We start from the raw sequence: 21,107 nt of genomic DNA on the forward strand, positions 1-21,107 counted from the left end.
TGTCTTAAACTGTGTTCCGAAGATGAACCGAGGTCTTACGGGCTTGGAACGACATGAGGGGGAGTCATTAATGACATAATTTTCATTTTTGCGTGAACTAACCCTTTAACGCTTGCTGCACCAACATTTTATATTTATATACATGCACACATGCACAAAACAGGTACTGTAATATATATATTTTCAGGATTCTTTGTTGAAGTTTTATTCAATTTATTAATAAAACTTCAACAAAGTTGAAATGCAAAAATACATTTATTAAAATAGAATTTTGATATGACAATGTAGCCTAAAAGTGTTTACTGTCCTACTGTGTCCTAGCTGAATAAAACTATAAATTTCTTTACAAAAAAATGTTATTTCTGTGTTTTGCGATTTAAAATGTATCATGTATCAGTCATCTAATGTTCCCATAAACTTTAAAACTAATAATAATTTATTAATATTCTTAAATGTAATCTTTAGCTAATTTCATTTTCAGATTGTAGATGTTATAATGCCTGAGGTCACTTGTAGCATTTAAAAAACAAATTTGTTTTACTTTTAATGTATTTTAATAAAACTGAATTTCTGTCATCAGCCTTAAACTGAATATAATTATTGGCTTATTGCTATCAGCCAGTACTTTATGGTGAATCTCTGATTTACATTTTACAAAAACTGCTAATGACTTTAGCTAAACATCACATCTGTGTTTCAATATTTTTATTTTTATTATTGAACTTGGCCAATGAATTTGCTTCTTCTGCATCCTGTGCTTCTAATAGACCAGCTGCATTACAGGTGCATTATGGTATCTGTTGAACCAGCGTGAATGTGCTTTTCGTACAGCACTATATGCTTTCACTCCTGGTGTGAATAGACCATTCGCCTGCAATTCGTTTAGCTTTTTCGTCTACCGTTTGGTGTGAAAGGCCCTTCAGATTGCATGAAGTGTGCTCACTACGGCAAACAGCTGGGGGTCCGTACAGCTAGCACCAACACTAATGGGCACAACTGTGATGGAAGGGGCAGAGCCGCATATCCCCCTCTCACTCCACTCTATTGCATAACCAGACATAGTTTCTCCTTCAGTTATGATAATAAGTACACACATGCACATTTACAGCCTGTTATTTGGTGTTGAAAAAAGTGCAGGTTGAGATCTGTGCGATGTGGTTTTCCTCCGTCACTTTTTTCTAATGAGAGAAAAATGGAGGCTTTTAAGAAAATGGCAGCAGCAATTTTAAAAGGCTCAATAGGTGACCTTATGCAGTACAAAAGTGTGTGTGTGTGTGTGTGTCCATGCCTACATCAAGGTGTGTGTCTGATGGACTGCTGTGCCGATTCACTAGGCTGAGTGGCACTGCAGGAAACTTCTGCTGCCTCACTTCCTGTTTTTTTATTTTGTTTTTTTTTTACTAGGATCCCACCGTCACATTCCCAGCATGCTTTGTGCAGTGACCTATACTCAGCAGTCACTGCTCTCAGTGACTTACTTAGAGATGCGCACAGATGCACTGTACAAGCGTGGCTTGCCCTTACAGACCAAGTGAGGCATGAACACAAACACAGTCTATTATATAAACATCATCAACACTGTCATGCACTGTTAAAGAAAGCAGTGCGAGATCTTTTTAAAGACACATGCATATTATTTTGTGGAACTGCACTGAGACTGTTTGTGTTTTGGGTTACCAGAATACACACATTGTTGGACCTTTGTTTCTGATGTCATTTGTGAAAATGTGTGTATTACTGTATGTATACAGTTCGAAATTATTCAAACCTCGTTGCAAATCAGGTTTATTGGCAACATTTATATATATATGACAATATATTTTTATGAATTTGAGTACTCTGTGTGTATGTGTGTGTGTGTGTATATATATATATATATATATATATATATACAATATTGATTAATATTGATAATATTCACTGAAGATGAGAAATTCAGCTTTGCCATCAGAGGAACATTTGACATTTTTAAATGTATTAAAATAGTAATATTGTGAAATATATGCAGCCGTGGTGAGCATAGGAGACTTCTTTCAAAAACATAAAAAATCTTACCGACCCCCAACTTTTGAACGGATATATTAGTTTTAAACTGCAGGCAGAATCAGAATCAGAATCACTTTATTGCCAAGTAGTGCTTTCACACACAAGGAATGTGCTTTGGTAACAAGATGCTACCATGGCTGCTATAATCAGCGCCAAAAGACTCTCATAGCCAGCTGAAATACCCCTCTTGTCCACAGCCATTCATAAGTATTCGTTAAAGGTTTTGCATCCTATTCAGCTGTTAAAAGCAAGTCAGATGTTGAGAAGGGCAGCTATGATGTGGGATCCTGAAACACAGCAACTGGCCCCTGTGCCAGGACCAGACTAGGACAATCAGCACCAGCCTTTTGAAGTGTTACCCGAGCGTAACTGGAGGGTCCTCCAGTTCTTTGAGGTTTCTGGGTGAAGTACAGTGGCACTCTCTTCTCCTGTATTTTCTTCTTCCCTCTTTCTTTTTTCCCTCTGTCTCTCTCTCCTCCCTCTTTGGCAGAGCTGATGGAGGGGTTTAGGAAGGAAGTGAAAAGAGCGAGAGGGGCTCTCGTCGCCACAGTTACCCATGCCCCCAGAAGTGAAAGGAGGAGGGCAGAAAGGACTATTGTTTATTTTGACAAATGCTTTCTTGTAGCCTTGAGGTGACATTGACGAAATGATGCAGCCAATCAATTTTCAGTGAGACAGGTGCTAGAAAGGCACAGATGACATGTGTGAGGGACAAAGAGTTTGTGTGATTCACACATCTTATATCGGCCATGTTCCATTGTTCATGTGTGTTCTACGCAAGCAAATGAGCTACAGGCTTATAAATCTGGGGTGACTCCTCAATGAAGTGGGCAGAGACCTGGGAACTGCAGAGGCAACTGTAAATCTCCCACTGTACCTACAAGTCCCAGGGAGCCCTGCTCTGGATATTGTTTAGACACTGAATAATTTATGTGGCCTGCCTTTTAATTGAGTTTTCAGGGAAGGGCTGCCTTGCACACTTAGGGTGTCCTGTGTTTATAGGCTCCCCAAAAATGTTATCTCACTACCCAGCTGTTGAAAGCGTCCTTTGCATGTTCTCCTCAGGTCTAAATATAGCACACCACAGTCTTACTGAGAACAGTTTCTCTCTCACATCCTTCTAGTGCAGCCTTGTTCACAGCATCCGGTTCCCATTTCATAGAGGGGAATGGTGAATTATTAGCCAATGTATGTTGACTGAGGGACTCGCCCGCACCGCTCTACATTTGCTGCAACTAGCTGTGGAGATAATGAATGGACTGGGGAAGATGAAAATGAGAGGAAGTAGAAGGATCATGCGGGCATGTCACAAAAATTCCCCAGAAATTCCCCCTTTTGGACACTAGAGGCCGTCATCAATTCCCTCAGAATGGGAGAGCTTAGGTAGGGTAATAGGTCATGACATGTCTTGGTTGCAGCCTCTGCCACTTCCTCTCAATCGCAACACTTCCTGTTATGTAGACATGTCTGTCTGCAGGGCTGTGACAGACAGTAGTTAGTTATCTGACCTTTACTCTTGGCTGGTTCTCTGAGTCCTTGTTTACACCTGGCATTAACATCCATCTCAGTAGGGCTCTGTGACTTGACAGTAGGTTATACACAACGCAATGGTAGATGTTATGTTAAAGCTCCAGTCTACACTGCAAGTTGTTGCAGACAGGCGCACACAGCTTCATTTATTTTAATTAGAATAATTTCATTTTGACATATCTACTTCGTTTTTTGTGATGAAGAGAAAGACAGTGTAGATTGTTTATGGTTGCCAGCAATGTAGCAGCAATTCAAGTGATGTGCTGTCATACTGTAGGTTTGTGTATATTGGTTATTTTATCATTTTGAATGTTGCTCATCCAATAATCCTATTTATAATGTATTGCACTGCTACACAGTGCCAGGCAGCTGTTGATGCCAGACTTGTTCATTCATTTGATATGTTGAATCTTACAAATAAATATCTTTGACTTGTAAAATATTTAATTAATCCTTGCATTACATTTATTTTATTATTTTGTTTTATTTTAATATTCAACTTAATTTAATTTAATTCTCTAAAACATTAAATATTAAATTAATTATTTTAATCATAATAAAGTATTGTAATATTTGATATTACCATGATATTAAATTACTTATGATATTTTGTTATTGCTATTTCTGGCCCCCTCCTACATCTCGGATAAGCCAATCACAAGTGCGCAGCCGAGACAGATTACTGTTTACACTGGCATTATTATGCTAATTAAATATTTTGCCTGTAATCCTTTTTGATCAGATTTTTGTTGTGGGGAAGTTATCTGATTAAATATTTCTAAATATTTCAGCGTATCACTGCAGGCATATTGAAAATAAATGTATTTGTGTGTTTAGAACTGCACTATTCTGGATAAATTGAGAAATTAAAATAAATAAATAGAGATCATGATTCTTCCACTATAAACACAACTAAACAACTTAACGTAATTTACTTGAGGTTCAGACAAAATGTTAATTGCTGCAGTCTATTTAAAATGTTTAATTCATTTGAATGAATTATTTAAAAAAAATGGTTTGAATAAACGATTCAATGACTCATTAAAAAACATTTGTTTAACAGTCACTTGTTATCGATACAATTGTTTTTTGAAACGCCAATTTACTTTCAAAAGGTGAATGATTTTGATCACTTCCGTAGATAACAGTGTTTATATTCCAACTACAAACCTTTATCCCAGTGTTTCTGTGATATTTGAACACATTTGTAACACAGAAATAAGTAACGATACTGTGTGGTTTAAAAGAAGCTGTTTCATAGCCTATCTGCTCTCTCTGGTTTAGCGGCAACACAAATTTGAATGTTCCACTCTGTGATTTTGTCTCAGGTTTAATAGACATGGCCGAGTCGCTGTCATTTAGGAATAAGATTGTTTGGGTTTAAATTGAGATCGCAAAAGGTATTTTTTAAATTTTTTTATTTAATTGTGCAGCTCTAGTATGTTTAAATGTGCCCTTCCTTTTTTTTATTTTTTTTATTTGAACTGTTGTTTTCTTTTGAAGCCGGATGCAGGGTTCTCATGACTGATCTATATAGATCAGTGGTTCTTACACACCTGGAAGGAACACCTGGAAAATCAGGGAACTTCTGGAAAATTCATAAATTATTAAAATCTTAAAAGGCATGGGAATTTCTGTAGTCAGTATAATTTGTTTTAGTTATTCTCAATTCTTCTGCTCGAAAAACTCTTTGTGATGTTTCCTCACAAAGAAACACAAAAGTATTTGTAAGAATCATGGATAAATTACGTAAATTCATTTCAGGGTCCCCACACCTTCTGAATAATAAGTATATCCAGCCCCCACTGCAGCGTTTTAGTCCAGCAGGGAGGGTGTGGAGAGAGTTCCTCTAGCACTTCCCCTCTGCAGGGGCATTGCACCCTTCACTGTACCGGGCTCTACTCAATGACAAATTAACCCTCTTTAATTGTGGGTGAGTTATGCAGCAGCGGTGTGAGACACAATCTTGCAGCCTTTTATTGGGCTAATAAATCTGGGAGGGTGGCAGACGGGGCTGGTGCAACCAGCCGGATGGTAGTTTGGGGTGGGTGAGAGATAAGAGACTGGAAACCCGCTCTCTCTCATTACCGCAGTTACCGGAGTTTTTCCAGTGTGTTGGGGGAATCTTATCAGCCTGTTCACGTGTCACCCGTCCCCTTTTGTCATCTGAGCACAGAACAGAAGCAAGATAGCCATTAATATCCTGAGCAATCATGCAGGATGAATTATGAACACGCTTAAAAGTGAAGAAACAGTGCGGCATTGTTTGTTATTCTAATGGCTGTAGTTGTGTGAGTGCTTTTTTTTCATTCAGGAGCTGTGAGGGTGGCACTGCTGGGGTCAGTGGTTTACTCTACTGTTGCATGATGGGCATGCAAAAGCATGCCAGGCATCATGCGGGCAGAATACAGATCCCCCCCCCAATCCTCCCTCCCCGCTACCACGGATACGGCTCCGTACTGCGAGAGCACGTGAGACGAAGGAAGCGAATTGGATGTGTCCTAAGATGGCTGACAGGTGTAGATAAAGCCAAAGAGGGCGGGTGAACCACAGAAATCCATTTCCCAGCAAACCCTGTGATTTATAGCCCGTCAGGAGCAGTGTTCTCACCAACACCAACCCACCAGCAAAGAGCTGTCAGGACCGCTCCAGTGTTCCCGCACCCCCCAATCCATCCACTTCTCCTCGCAACTTCTCACACAAACGCTATTGACTACTTGAGCTCAGTTTCTCGAACAGAGCTGAAAAATACTAGGGAAGTGCGAGACTAGTCGACTAAACGATGCCGTGAGTTTCGACGTTGCAAATACTAGTAGTTTACTTTTTTTTTCTTCACATTTATGTTTTACTTTATATTTCTATTTACATATACACAAATATGCATCCCCCCCACACCCCATCCCCCGCCTTCGCCGCCGCTTCGTACCCCCAGTCTGACAGGCGGGTCTGTGACCAGCGCCATAATGGCTGCAGGACCGGACGGCTGCTTGCTTGGGCTGGACTAACTCCATCCCCCACTCCCCACTCGTGCTGCAATGTCTTGTTCATGTTGTAGATTGTACTGTTTATGTGCTAATGTTGCTGAGGGGTTTTTTCCTGTTCCCAGACTGTACTCCTTACAGGAGCATAGTCTGGGGGTCGCCTGGGCGTCTATTCAACAGAATAGAATATGTAAGGAAAAGTTGATGACAGGGAGTTGAATTATTAGAAAATAATGCACACGAGGTGGTAATGACACGAAGAGGAGTTGCTGTTACTCCATGGATGTGCATTATTTTCTAATAATTGAACAGACCAGAGTCAATTATTCGGCTTATACTAAGGTTACCACATCTCAAGATATTGTTCAGATGTTTTTGTCCTTAAAACGCTCTTGTATTTAGGACCATCTTATCCCATGCCTCCGTTGCTAATTCTAAAATGAAATTTTTTGGCTAGTAATGGAGGCTTGAGCCATTGATTTCAGACTAATGCAGTTATTAGAGAGATTACCTGAGTGTGAGATGTCATGTCGCTTTTCAGTTGCTAAACTGTTTTACTGATAAAATCGTCAGAGCAGCGTTGACAACGTTTCTGTGCGAGTGTGTGTCCGTATTGTATGTGTGTATGAGTGGGAGAGAAAGCGGGAGAAAGAGAGTGCTTTTCGTACATTTAATAAAACTTACTTTTGTGGCAAAAAAAACATAATAATTCGATGTTTTTATCCTATTGTGTACTATTGATTATTTTGTTGTAGTCTGTAAGGACCTTTTGAAAATGAAATCATTTGGCGAAGTGAAAGGGTTAAATTAATTAGGGCTGGACCCGGATATTCGAATATTCGTTCGGTGTGTTGGTATTCGATTTGAAAATGTGACATTCGAATATTCTTTTTTTTTTTTTTTTTTGCACACCTGGCATCCCTCTTGAAACGGTTCTCATTCGCGCTTGAATATGTTTTACACTATAAAATCTGGTGAAATATAATACTTAACATATAACTTCGTTATATCTACTTAATAAATATATTTGCTTCTTCTTGGACTACTATGTGTTCCTGCAACGGGAGTATTCTCTGACTAGAGCGCAGAACAGCGGAGTTTGTATAGACAGAAGTGCATGCATGAGCTTGTATTTTTGGGTTAAGCTGCGTTGCTTTGACATTGTGGAACATAGAATAATAGAAACAAAATGTATTATCCTTTTTACCCTTATCAATCTAAATTAATCTACAGCTAAATATAGGAGACTTTGAGATTTTACTGGGACGTCACGTTTATTTTTCGTTTTTTTTATTTAAATTTTGTTTTTATTTATTTAAATTTCGTTTTTATTTATTTAAATTTCGTTTTTATTTATTTAAATTTCGTTTTTTATTTAAATCTACCCTACTTTGTCAGTGAGAAAAATATTATAAGACTACCTTATTAAAAATATTGCTTAAGCTAAAAGACGTGTGTGTGTGTGTGTTTTATATCACTAGCGCAGTGTCCGTTCTCGGAGCATATATGCCCTGCATGCGTGAGGCGCGCCGTTTCTTTATTTAAATCTACTACCCTACTTTGTCAGTAATTTGTTAGTGAGAAAAATATTAGACTACCTTATTAAAAATATTGCTTAAGTTAAAAGACCTGTGTGTGTGTGTGTGTGTGTGTGTGTGTGTGTGTGTGTGTGTGTGTGTGTTATATCACTAGCGCAGTGTCCGTTCTCGGAGCCCCTGCATGCGTGAGGCGCGCCGCTTCTTTATTTAAATCTACCCTACTTTGTCAGTAATTTGCTAGTAAGAAAAATATTAGACTACCTTATTGAAAATATTGCTTAAGTTAACAGACCTGTGTGTGTTTTATATCACTAGTGCAGTGTCCATTCTCAGAGCATATAAGCTCTGCTCGCGTGATGCGCGCGCGCATCCAGCTAGCGCTGTTCTGTAGTTTATTAAAGGTTTATTAATTCTGAACGTGTCGCCTCTCGCCTGTCTATCTATATTGCACCAAATATGACACTGCACTCCCTTGTGAAGTCGTTTGGATGAACGGTTCTCGAAATAATCAAAATGCAACGGACAGACAGACATAGGCTATAGAGATTCCGAAGCTTCGAATATTCGATGTTCATTACTACCGAAGCTCAAAAAATGGTATTCGGACCAGCCCTAAAATGAATATGGTCAAGACCTGCTTGAAACTACTTTAGCAGTGCGTTTCCCTGAAAAGAATTGCACACCTTAGAACGTTCGTCAACCAATCAGATTCAAACATTCAACAGCCCCGTAATATAATCTTAAATGTATCATTGCTGGAAAACATCGTTTAAAATACAATGATCATAATCTCTTTCAGCTGTATTCAGTATGGGAGTTGACTGTTTGATTCATAGATTAAGTAGGTTATTTCAAATGGATCGCTTATATAGACTGTCTTCTGGGGGTTTCTTAGATTAGTCAGTTAAAAAATTTCCATTTAAATGTTATGGGAATTGGGTTTGGCGTACATGTACATCCCTAAAAGATGCATAACCTCCATCTCCATCTCTGCCTTTGATATCATCTACAGTCAGAGCACTTCCTTCCACCCCCGTGCTATTATAGTCACTTCTGAGAGCTGAATATTACACACCGGGCTTAAGATAATCACATACAGTCTGTATTGTAGCACAATTCCCATTTTTCTTCTCCGTTTTTTTTCTGTTGCTGATGAGATCAGGAGTCTCACAATGTAGTTTCACCCTTTTATTCCGGTACCTGTGGCTATTGACTTTTGATTCAGGTGGGCTACCTGCTGCATTCATCTGGCGCTTGGATCAAATTTTATTATCACAACTGCAAAATTTCATTGTTTAGATATGGTTTTCAGCATCACAAAACAATGGCGCTTCTTCGATGCTGTGGCAAGGCAGAATTACGCGGCGGAGCTTGAGGCGGCACCATGACTCAGAAGATTTATTTTAAACTGCTGTTTCTTCACTGCCTGTTATGATGGTGTTATCTGTTTCAGATAATGGGAAGTGCTTTACTGCAGGTCTAAAATCTGCCTGTTTTCGCTCTCTTTCCCCACAGGACCTCGATGGGCCTCTTGGAATCTTGGTGTGTTTATTTGTATCCGCTGTGCTGGAATACACCGGAATCTGGGAGTGCATATATCACGCGTCAAATCAGTCAACTTGGACCAATGGACCCCCGAGCAGATACAAGTATGAGTATTTTAGTGTAACACTGTGTTAGTTGTCTTTTCTTTCTTTGTAGGCCTGAATGAGATGTTTCAGGCCTGTTGATAACCCACCTCTCAAATTATTATTATTTTTTTTTTTTTAAACAATGTCTCACATTCATTGATCACACACTACCACTCAAAATTTTGGGGTCAGTAAGATTTTTCATGTTTTTCTTATGCTCACTAAGGCTGCATTTATTTGTTCAACACAGTAAAAACAGTAATATTGTGAAATATAGTTACATTTAAAGATAACCGTTTTCTATTTTAATATATTTTAAAATGCAATTTATTTCTCTTATTGCAAAGCTGGATTTTCAGAAGACATTATCCCTGTCTTCAGTGTTACATGATTCTTCAGAAATCATTCTAATATGCTGATTTTGTGTTCAAGAAACATTTCTTATTATCAATTTTGAGCAAACGGCATTTATTTGAGCAATATAAATACTTCATTATCATGTTTAATCAATTTAATGCATCCTTGCTGAATAAAAATATTGATTTATTAAAAAAATAAAAACTCTTAATCACCCCAAAAATTTGAATTTGTTGTGTACATGATTTTTTGGCTTGCAAATGGAAACATTTTACTAGGGTTGCAACTATATTGACCTTTTGCCAAAGTAATATTTGTAATTAGTTGGCTAGCACACATGAGGTTCTAATCAAATCTGCAAACCTCTTTAAATAGCATATAAAATGTGTTTGAAAAATATGTTTGTCATATTTGTGTTGGGGCCAATGAAAGTCTGTACTACAGACATTTTCACACCTCTTATATAAACTTGCAACAACACCAGTATTACCGATAACACTGGGGGTGGGAAGGATGATCTTTTAAATTTGACATCATTGATATCACTTGTACTCTGTTACACAGTGTGCAACCGAACACCGTGTGTAAACGACTACTGTAGCAAGCCTACTACTCGCTTGATCAAGCCAGCATAAAAATCCTTGTAGAGCACTTCCTGAAGTTATTAGGCCGTCTATTGTAGTGTGAGTGATGTCTCCATAACACACTGCTATTTCAGGTGCAAAAAAACATCATTCAAATCACAGATATATGTGTGTAACTGTATTTGGAGGTCTCTGTGTGTTGTGCTGTAAAGAGCAGTGTGGCTTGAAAGATTTATGAGATTTTAAGCAACCAAAAGGGAGTCTTGCATCTCCCCTTTGCATATTAATTGACATCTGGATGGATAATTAATTCTTGATGGGTAATTACTTGTCTGTTTTTCAGCATTTCCTCTTCCTTCACTCTGATCCATCATTCTCATAATAATTTGTCTCTGACAGACTTAGACGTACGTGACATTGAACTGATAATGCAATTACGTGTAATTTGTATATGTTCGAACAGTGGTTGAGTACAGGATTACACGGTTAATTAAAAATCAAGGCCATGAACTCGCACAGATGGCTGAGTTTGTAACCAGAGTTTTATTTTAAGCCTGTTTCAGGTGAAAGTTCATGTGTTTTATCATTTTGCTTTATTAGGAAGTTATTAGGAACTTTATTAGAAATTGGGATTTGTGGCATGAATCACGGTACAGATATTTTGCACCATCACTCCTGTTGCCCCGGCGATTGTGCATATCAACCAATCAAATTCCATCCCTTCAAGGGATGACTGAGGTCACTCTTTATCCAGAGGTCATTTCAGTACTCTGACACTGAAAGAGAGAGATTGATTTATGTCTTTTTAGGGATCTAAGCAGTATAAATAATATAATTAGTATAATTGAATTAATTTCTCAATCATTTTCAGCTGAACTAAAATATGATTTGCAATGTTTTTCATAAAGCAAAGTACTTGGTTGGTTTATATGTATTTTCACCTGTTATTTCTTTGTTGTCTCTCTTTCTCTGTTTAGAGTGTGCAGAGCATGGGCAACACCAAGGCAAGACAGCTGTATGAAGCTCATCTCCCAGAACTCTTCAGACGGCCGCAAACTGACCAGTATCCTTGAGTCTATCTGTCTGTGTTTGTTTGTGTGATTCTTGTTGCAATATGCTCTAATGGCCTTTGCTAGTCAGTTGGTAAAAGTCAGCATCAACTTTCTAATCCGAGGTTGTTGTTGTACAGATGCTTTGTTGATCGTCTGGAGAGAATTGATATGATTAAAGTGAAAAATCCCTTTTCTTGGCTCTAGAAAAGACAAATTGCAGATTTGTAATATGCAAAGAACTGTTTATTTGTGAGTTTATGCAGAGTTTGTGGTGTCGCGTCCTACTCTTTTCTTGCCACTGCCAAATTCAAACAAACTATCAGATTCTGTAGCCAGCATTAGCAACTTTTCTCTTGTCAGAGAAGGGTTTAGAGTATGTATGTACTATGTAATTGTACATCAGTGTAATTTACTGTTTTAAAGGTAGTTCTACATATTGGAATGTCTTGCAAAATTGATAAATGAAGATACAGTATTCAATGTTTGATTGCCAAATACTTTTTTTGGAGTATTTCCACAAATTATTGCTCACAGTTCTTAAGCTTGCAATTGAAGTGATGTTACATTTGAATTTCGTGTAATACTAATCGTTCTTATCACCACTACTCATAGTATTTGGTTAGGCAACTCAGGGACACACCAGTGATTTTTGAACATTTCTATAACTATGGCTTGAAGGCAGTTCTTATTTTTAACTTTCCAAAGATAGTCTCGGTCTTCTTCTCCCGAAAATACTACATATTTTCCACCATGAATATGCATGCATGAATATTCTTCTTGTAGCTTAAGAGCTCTTTTTTTTTGTCTTTCACATTCGATACCATTATGTTTTTTGAGACATTTAGTTAGGTGATGAACTTTTGCATTACAGGTTGTTCAAACTTGGATAAAGGCAAACTTTACTTTATATGATGTTGTGGGTTTTTTTATGAATAAGAATGCACGTAATTGGTACTGTAAGGGGGAAAAAGCACTGTCATGGAACTGCACTGATTGTTTGCACGTTACCATGATTTTTGGACATCTATGTTTAAAAAGTTTTGGGTCATTTAAGATGTTTTTTTTTTTTTTTTAGCAAGGGTGCATTACATTGGTCAAAAGGGACAGAAATATTTGATGACATTATAAATATCCTTACCATTTCAAAGAAAGGTTGTTCTTTTGAACTTTCTATTCATCAAATAATCTTGAAAACCATTGATCAGTTTCAACAAAATATTTAGAGGCACAATTGTCTTCAACATTGATAATGATAAGAAATGTCTCTTTAGCACCAAATCAGCATTTTTATAATGATTTCTGATGGATTATATGACACTGAAGATTGGAGTAATGATGCTGAAACATCAGTTTTGCCATCACAGGAATAAATTACATTTGAAAATATATTAAAACAGCGAATAGTTATTTTACATTTTAATATTTCACAAAATGTTTTTTACTGTATTTTTGATAAAATAAATGCATAGACTTACTGACTCCAAACCTGTGAACAGTAGTGTATTAATAATTGCACAATTATATGAAGAGTTTCAGAATAAATGGGTGAAGCATGTTGATTTATAAATTTCATTTGCCAGTTCAGTTCTGTCACAAAGTATACAAATATCATGAATATATATATATATATATATATATATATATATATATATATATATATATAACACAGTTGGGAATTCCTGTTCTAATATTGGTGGATGTGTGAGAGTTTGGCAGGCAAAGCCTGTGCGACTTCACACCTCTGGCTCCAGAGATCCAGAGAAAACAGCTGCTGTTTTCAGCACATTCACACACAGCAGAACTGAACAGGAACTTCCTCATCTCTGAGGCCTGATAGGAAGACTCTTCATGTCTCTCATTCCTCCGCCTCATCTCTCTTGCCTCGGGTATCCTCCTCCGTCCTATTTCACACCATCAGTCTAATTGGGTGTGTGTGGCGGCCAGGATAATTCCATATTCTCCTCATTGGCGCCTTCAGAAACTCTAATTGAATTTCCCTGGCATCCGTGGCCCGTTATCAGCTCTCCTGCATTTGGTGTGGCTGTGGAAATGGCTTCATTTGTATGCTGACCGATGAGGTACAATATTCTTAACCGTCAAAATGGATTAATCTAGACAGCAGAGGTGAGCTTCCTCCACAAACTGGCTTTGATGGAATTTGCTTTATCACAGGTGTTTTTTTCAGATGGAAATGCGGATGTTTTCTGCTCCAGTGTGGGGGTGTCTAACTCTCTCTCGCCCTCTCTCACTTCCCACTCATCAACGCTTCTCTCTCTAATGGAAAAGTTGGTTGTGTTAATGTAAACGTCAGATCAGCAGAGAGAGGAAATTTGAAGTTCTTTCTTGCTTGTGGATTCTTTGTTTCTTTCTCATTTTTCACGTGTGTATTTTTAACTGCATATAACTCATTTTTCTTTCTCCTATTTATGCCAGCACTATTTTTTTATGCATCATCTTTCCTCCCGGGTTCTCTCTGTAACGTTTGCATCATGTTCTATCTCAGCGTGATGCAACAAAGCATCTCTTGCATTTTAAGGAAGCCCTGCATTATTAAGTGTTCCTGAGGATTTTAATTAGCTGGTTCAGGTGTGTTTGATTAGGGTTTGAGCTGAACTTTGCAGGAAGGTAGATCTCCAGGAACATATGTTATGCTATGTTCATTCAAAAACAGTAGATGGAGCGCAACAGAATGGAGCTGAATGCAAGTGTCTCCACTCGCTTTAAAGTTATGTGCTTTAAATGGTATTTATGTAAAGATGCTTGAAACTTTTCCAAGATGGTTTTATGTGGTAAAACTGGCTAACAGCTCTAGCATAGCAAGCTGTCTGCATGTTAATTAAAGCAGTACTGCTGTATATTTATATATATTAGGGCTGTCAATGTTAACATTTTAATGTATGCGATTAATTCAAGCTCCTTAACGCGTTAAAATAATTTGTATGCTATACCATGCTACTCATATACTCGTTTTCAGTGAATTATTAATGCCAGTGTGTGCTTTGCAAACCAGCGTTTCGCTAGTAAAGTTTTGATGGATGGAGGATTGCTGTATCTTAAACATTGAATCTATTCCTCATCGTAATTTTGTTTTGGGATGTTTTTTGTTTTCAGTGAGAACCAAAAAATGTTATGTGTTGATTAATCAGATGGCTTATTCTGTGTTGGTGCTTTTGGCACTTATAATTACTGTACTGTTCAAAATTTTGGGGTCAGAAATTTTAAAGAAATGAACTTTTATTCAAGGAATCATTAAATTGATCAGAAGTGACAGTAAATATGTTTGCTATGTTATAAAATATTTATTTAAAATAAATTCTGTTCTTTTGATCTTTCATCATAGAATCCAAAAAAAAAACACATCACTGAATTCACAAAAATATGAATCAGCACAACTGTTTTCAACATTGATGATAATAAGAAATTTTATTGACCACCAAAGTCGCATTTTAGAATGATTTCTGAAGAATCATGTGAAACTGAAGTGAACACTCAAGTAATGATGCTAAAAATGATGCTAACAACACTATTTTATTTATTAAATAAATGTAGATTTGGTGATCAAACTTTTTGACTCCAAGCTTTTGAAAGTTTGTGTATTTTAGCTCTTTTTTATTGTTGTTGTTTTTATTTTTTATTATTATTTTTGTTGTCACTCAGTGTACCACTTAAAATTCTTCCTGGGCCAGCAGGTTGAGAACCGCTGATCTTTTGTACTGAAGGTTTTCACAAGGCTTTTGTCACTCACTCCTGTTTTTTTCTTTCTTGCATTATTTTTCTTCCTGCTACCTGCTGCTTCACCCTGATCCATATTTCATCAGATGCATTATTGTATTGTGATAAGGGATTCATGAGAGTGTAAATCCAATAAAGCTGCATGAACCGGTCTTCTTAGCATTTACCTGTCGCTGTATAAATTCACTGTTAACAAAGGGTGAGATTCGGAGAGCGTGTGTTTTGATTTCTCAAATAGTTGTATTGAGCTTGTGGTCCAGGTGAGGTGTTGGTGCTCTGGTGTCTTTAATGATGCGGAGAGATAACAGCCAGTCTGAGAGGGCCAGAATCTTTACTGCAGGAGTTACATTGTAGCTGTGCAAGATGCCTATTAAACATTAGCCAAACTGAGATTTGCCATACCTGAGATTTTAAAACCACATCAAAAAGGAAGTTTTGTGGCTTTCAGTCTGTTTGTTTACTTTGAGGACAAATAAAAATTAGGTATGATGAAGTATATCCCACCAATCAGATGAAAAATTTGAGACAAACAATTTCATGGGGTCTTCAACATCATGTTTCTTGATGTTTGTCACGACCTCTCACGGGTTACAGAGTGAATGCAAGCCAGGCTTGTTTAAATACTGTGATGTTTAAAATGATTTGTTAGTTATAAGGCTTGAATTTTCCTTAGCAATGTTTCAGAGCTGTGGAGTTCTTCATCAGGGACAAGTACGAGAGGAAGAAGTACTACGATAAAAACGCTGTCAATGGAGCCATTGTGAGTATCAACATGCACTCATCCATTGTTGCTATCAAATGTGTGTGTGTGTGTGTGTGTGCGTGTGCATGCGTGCACACGCTGCACTGCAATGTTTTTTCTTCAGTTTCATGACCACATTATTTTTTAAATCCTCAGCAAAGTTATGTCACCTTAAAATAGTTTTTTACTAGGTCTGTGGCAAATCAATCATGTATAATAATTGTTTTTCCACCTGAATTATTGAATTGATATATCCTTATTTTTATTTTTGTTAAAAAAAAAAATGTATGTGTGAATTCATATCACTTCCTATAGTTTAAGTAATAAAGAAGCAGGTCTAAACCTGCTATTTATTTATTTATTTTTATTTCATGTATTTATTTTCTCTATTTTGTATTTATTTATTTAATCTTTATCCATGTGTGAATTTATATCACATCCTTCAGTTTAAGGTTTGACGAACCAGTTCATATAAATAGTGGCAGTTCTCTGAGGCATTGTACTGGACTGGACTGAAGTGAAGCGAACTGTGCGACAAATTTTGAAACTGATCTTGCAGGTTTGGTTGCTCTCATGCATTTAGCAAAGTTGTGATTCTTATATTGTGATGCACTGCACCATATTAAATCGTAACATTGTATATAGTGAGCCAGCACTATAGTTTACTCTAAGTTTATTGTATATTTTATGTACTGAAGGCCTGATTTTAGTGGCCAGTTGTCCTGATCATTGAGGCCTCAAATTCACATTACACAGCCTGGTGGGTTGCAGCTGCGCTTTACGCGCTGGAAATTGATTGACAGGAGCCGGCAGCCAATTAAAGCACTCTCACTCGTGTTAAATTACTGTCTGTGATTTCCTCTCTGTTCTTAGTCTGTGTTGACCAAATCTTTAAGAACGCCACAAAGAATAGTAATTGACCATCCTTAGTGTGCTGTGCAGGACTTCAGTCTCATGATAATGCTTGAGGAGCCTAAGCAATCTAAACAAACAGCCTCCTTTTGGCCTTTTCTGATTGCTTTGGATCAGGAGAGACTGAAACATGGTTGCAGCGTGAAAGCTTTTCGATCAAACTCTGCAAGGCTGCCCTGTCCAATTACAGTTCTCTTTTTACTTAAGCCTACCCAAGAAGAATTCTGCCTCTCTCGGACAGGCCCGTCTGAACCAGCCAATTAAAGCCGCTGCCTGCAGAATCAGACAGCCAATCAGATTTCAGCAGAGGTCAATGCGATGGTGGGCAGCCACTGATTGAGGAGTCATAAACCAGACATGTATACAATACAAGCAGCATCAGTCTGTGTCAGAGAAAGGATGAGAGAAGAAAAAACAGTTAGATGAATTAAAATTCAATACTAAAATATAAAATAGTGGCGTGTTGTGCGCCACACTGTAAAGTTGAGGCACTGCCTGAAAGACTGATTCCAGGTCGTCCTCGTTCACCCACTCTGCCAATGGCTTTTAAATGCAAATAAGTTATTAAAAACAACTCGTTATCAGTTTAAGGCATTTTGCTTAGTGTGTGTGTGTGTGTGTGTGTGTGTGTGTGTGTGTGTGTGTGTGTGTGTGTGTGTGTGTGTGTGTGTGTGTGTGTGTGTGTGTGTGTGTGTGTGTGTGTGTGTGTGTGTGTGTGTGTGTGTTGTGTGTGTGTGTGTGTGTGTGTGTGTGTGTGTGAGAGTGAGAGAGAAAAGAGAATGAGAAGCTTAGTGAGAACAGTTTTGTGAAGTTAGGGACTGTTATTTGATATTAATGCACAAGACTTCTTTGCTCTTTGTATGTTTAAAATGTATTAATGTTTAAAAATGTTGGTTTGTGTTGTTAAAACTATGAAATTGTTTTTGTTAATTGAAATGTAGCTTAAACAAAATTAAAAATAATATGAATAGTAGATAAAAACCATGGCAACATTTTCTAATTTTGTAAACTACAATTTTCTGGGTCCTATCCCACCAGTTTTCCCACATGTCATTGCTAATGCAGAAGATCTTTATTTGAAGATCAGCTTACACAATAGTGTACTAATTCAATTTACTTCATCAGAATCCTGGTTTATAAGCACAAGTTCCGGCTTTGACAAGAGGGTGTAACTGAAGCCACTCCGAATCATGCACGTTATTTACCTGTCACCATTTAACCTGCCTAGGCTAGAAAGTAAACGTTTAAGCAACACTATTTAACAAAGCTTAAGATTCTGTCGTTATTTACTCACCTTTATTTCATTCCAAACCAATATGACAGACTTTCTTTAAACACAATAGAAGATATTAACAATTGTCAGTGCTGTTTTCTTCCATGTCATATAAATTGAGCCTTTAATGCTGTCAGAAGCTAGGTTATGTTATACTAGTTGATTTATCACTTGCGTTACTATTCTAAAGTTTAGTAATGGTTGAGAAAGAAGTCTCTTATGCTTATCAAGGCTGCATTTATTTTGATTAAAAATACAGTAAAAAGAATAGTACTGTGAAATGTTATTATAATTTAAAATAAAGGTTCTCTGTTGGTTTATTTTAAAATGTGATGTACGTTTGCCTGTGATGGCAAAGCTGAATTTTCAACATCATTACTCCAGTCTTCAGTGTCACATGATACTTCAGAAATATTATTATTATCAATGTAAAAAAAATAGATGTGATGCTAAATATTGTTGTGGAAAGCATTGATACTTTGATTTTTGAAGAGAATAGTTCAAAATAACAGTTTTTAAAAAAAGAAAATAGAAATATTTATATAATGTAATATAATAGTAATTTTTTTACTTTTGAGTGGTATTTTTTTGCTTCAGCTCTGGTGCTGGTTTTCATTACTCTTTAGCCACATTTCCACTGTCGGGTCAAATGTGGGCGTGCTAGTGCATGCCAGGGCCAGTCGCGTTTGATCGGGCCTCTTCAGGGCTTCCTCGGGGCCAACGGCCAGGGTTTTCTGGCCCGCCGGATACCTTGGTCTAAAGCTGGCCAACTCGGGCTAGAGGAGTGGTACAAACAGAGGCATAGTAAACATGGTACAGTATATATGAACGCTTGAAGAAATCAGACAAATCATAAAGGCTATCACAATCATGTTTTTATTTTATCTGTCAGTATCCTACGCCTTATACCGAACTATCATAAAATAAAGCAACTTTTTTATGGGAGCTTCCTCTGTTTCTCTGAATGAAAATATAGGCTAACTGTAGCCAACTGAGAGAGAGTGCTAAAGCTCCTTAAGGTCATATTTTTGGTGGCAAATTTGTAGAAATGACCATTCTTTCTAAATGTGATGTAAATATGTCCTGTAACTAGGCTACCAAATAAACAGAAACGGATGTGACTGAATAAGTAAGTCTGTCCTCCTTTCTTTTTTGAAATCAAATGGTAAACCACTTTATTTCTGTGTGACTAATGTGCAATTTTGACACAAATTAATTCAATATGATCAATGTATCACTTTTTATTGTAAACCTTTGGTAAAACATCAATTCCTGGGTTTTTAGTATTCAAGTAAACAACAAAAATGCAGCAAAATGGTTTCTTTTATCATGTTTGTTTTGCCATCACGCTAGTCAAGTCACCTTTATTTATATAGTGCTTTTTACAATACAGATAGTTTCAAAGCAGCTTTACAGAGATAACAGGAAAATAATGTTGTAATAATATTGTTAAATATAAAATTAAATGTCCCCAACTATGCAAACCAAAAGCCAATGGTGACAAAGGCGAAAAAGGCGACGGTGGCAAGGAACCAATACTCCCATCAGGTGACAGAATGGAGAAAAAAATCTTGGGAGAAACCAGGCTCAGTCGGGGGGCCAGCTCTCCTCTGGCCAATAAACGAACAGTGTATGATTATGATTCAGGCAGCATTACAGGCCAGAAGTCAGACTGGATCGGAACATTATATTATGTAGTTCATCTGGTTAAAGATCGGAGTCATCACGCCCGTATGGGGACGAGTTTGTTGAGGATGGCTGATGGCTGTTGTGTCGATGAGGCCTTCACAGGGGAGAGTCTAGTTGAGACAAGGTCTGTTGACACAACACATCCCTGAAGTGGTCGTGTCTAGGCGCACGACCACGCGAGAAAATAAATAAAAATAAATAATCATGTCAGGCACGGATGGCGCGTTAACAGGCTGGCGAGTTACTAGCGTGTTGTGCAGGCTAGCGAAATTACTAGCGTGTCGTGCTAGTGATAACGAGTTAGATAGAAGCTAGCAATGTCAGATTAATGTGTGGTGATGAGTAAGATATAATTAGCAATATAAACAACACGGAATGATAGTAAATAAAGATTCAAAACAGAAAGCAATACGGTAGTTCTCTTACGAGAGGTTATCTCGTATTGCGTAATTTGCTTACGCAAGTTTACGCTACAGGTAAAGTCATCTTTTCTCGAGATACAAAGCCAAAAAATTATACTTAATTTTGTATTTATTGTCAACGCAGTTCAGCAACTAGCAGACCTAGAGCAGGCTGTCTAGCGTGCTCATTGGCTCCTCTGCGGCTACTGCAGCAGCCTACCACTGAGCCTGGGGTGACGTCAAAAAAGTATGGCTCGGAGGCTGCTTCTCTGATTTTCCATCTCTTCAGCGAAGCTCTTCGTATCACTGGATCCTGAGAGAAGCCGCCGCTGTTGAATCCAGCGCCTTGACAGCGCCTGAAGAAGCCGGTCGACTTCGCTGCCTTCAGCCATCTGTGCCTGCTGCGCTATCTGGCGACAGTATCCTTTGCCGCCTTCTAAAAGAGCACGAGACCGCTCAGCGCCGGAGACCGCCATGTGATCTGCGCTATCTCGACGGACGCCACCAACTTAGGTTGGGGCACTCTCTTCGAGGGCAGACCGGTCTTTGGCCTGTGGTCAGACCGAGAGAAATGCCTACACATAAACTGTCTGGAGATGATAGCGGTCGAGAACGCGCTGAAGCACTTTCTCCCGTTCA

The 21,107-nt window shown here is 37.8% G+C and overlaps 1 protein-coding gene across 2 annotated transcripts in view; it reads left to right on the forward strand.

Annotated features, from left to right (window-relative positions):
• The window catches only part of smap1 (small ArfGAP 1), a 115,009-nt gene that overhangs the window by 18,571 nt on the left and 75,331 nt on the right, over window positions 1-21,107 (forward strand). For both annotated transcript variants that reach the window (XM_077236933.1, XM_077236934.1), the window contains exons 2-4: window positions 9,611-9,744; window positions 11,645-11,730; window positions 16,136-16,211. In XM_077236933.1, the coding sequence (XP_077093048.1) occupies window positions 9,611-9,744; window positions 11,645-11,730; window positions 16,136-16,211 (296 nt within the window). The remainder of the gene's footprint in view (window positions 1-9,610; window positions 9,745-11,644; window positions 11,731-16,135; window positions 16,212-21,107) is intronic.

Source organism: Siphateles boraxobius, unplaced genomic scaffold (genome assembly GCF_051911475.1).
Source record: "Siphateles boraxobius isolate OS27281-9 unplaced genomic scaffold, OSU_SipBor_1 20, whole genome shotgun sequence".
In the NCBI taxonomy this organism is placed as follows: domain Eukaryota; kingdom Metazoa; phylum Chordata; class Actinopteri; order Cypriniformes; family Leuciscidae; genus Siphateles; species Siphateles boraxobius.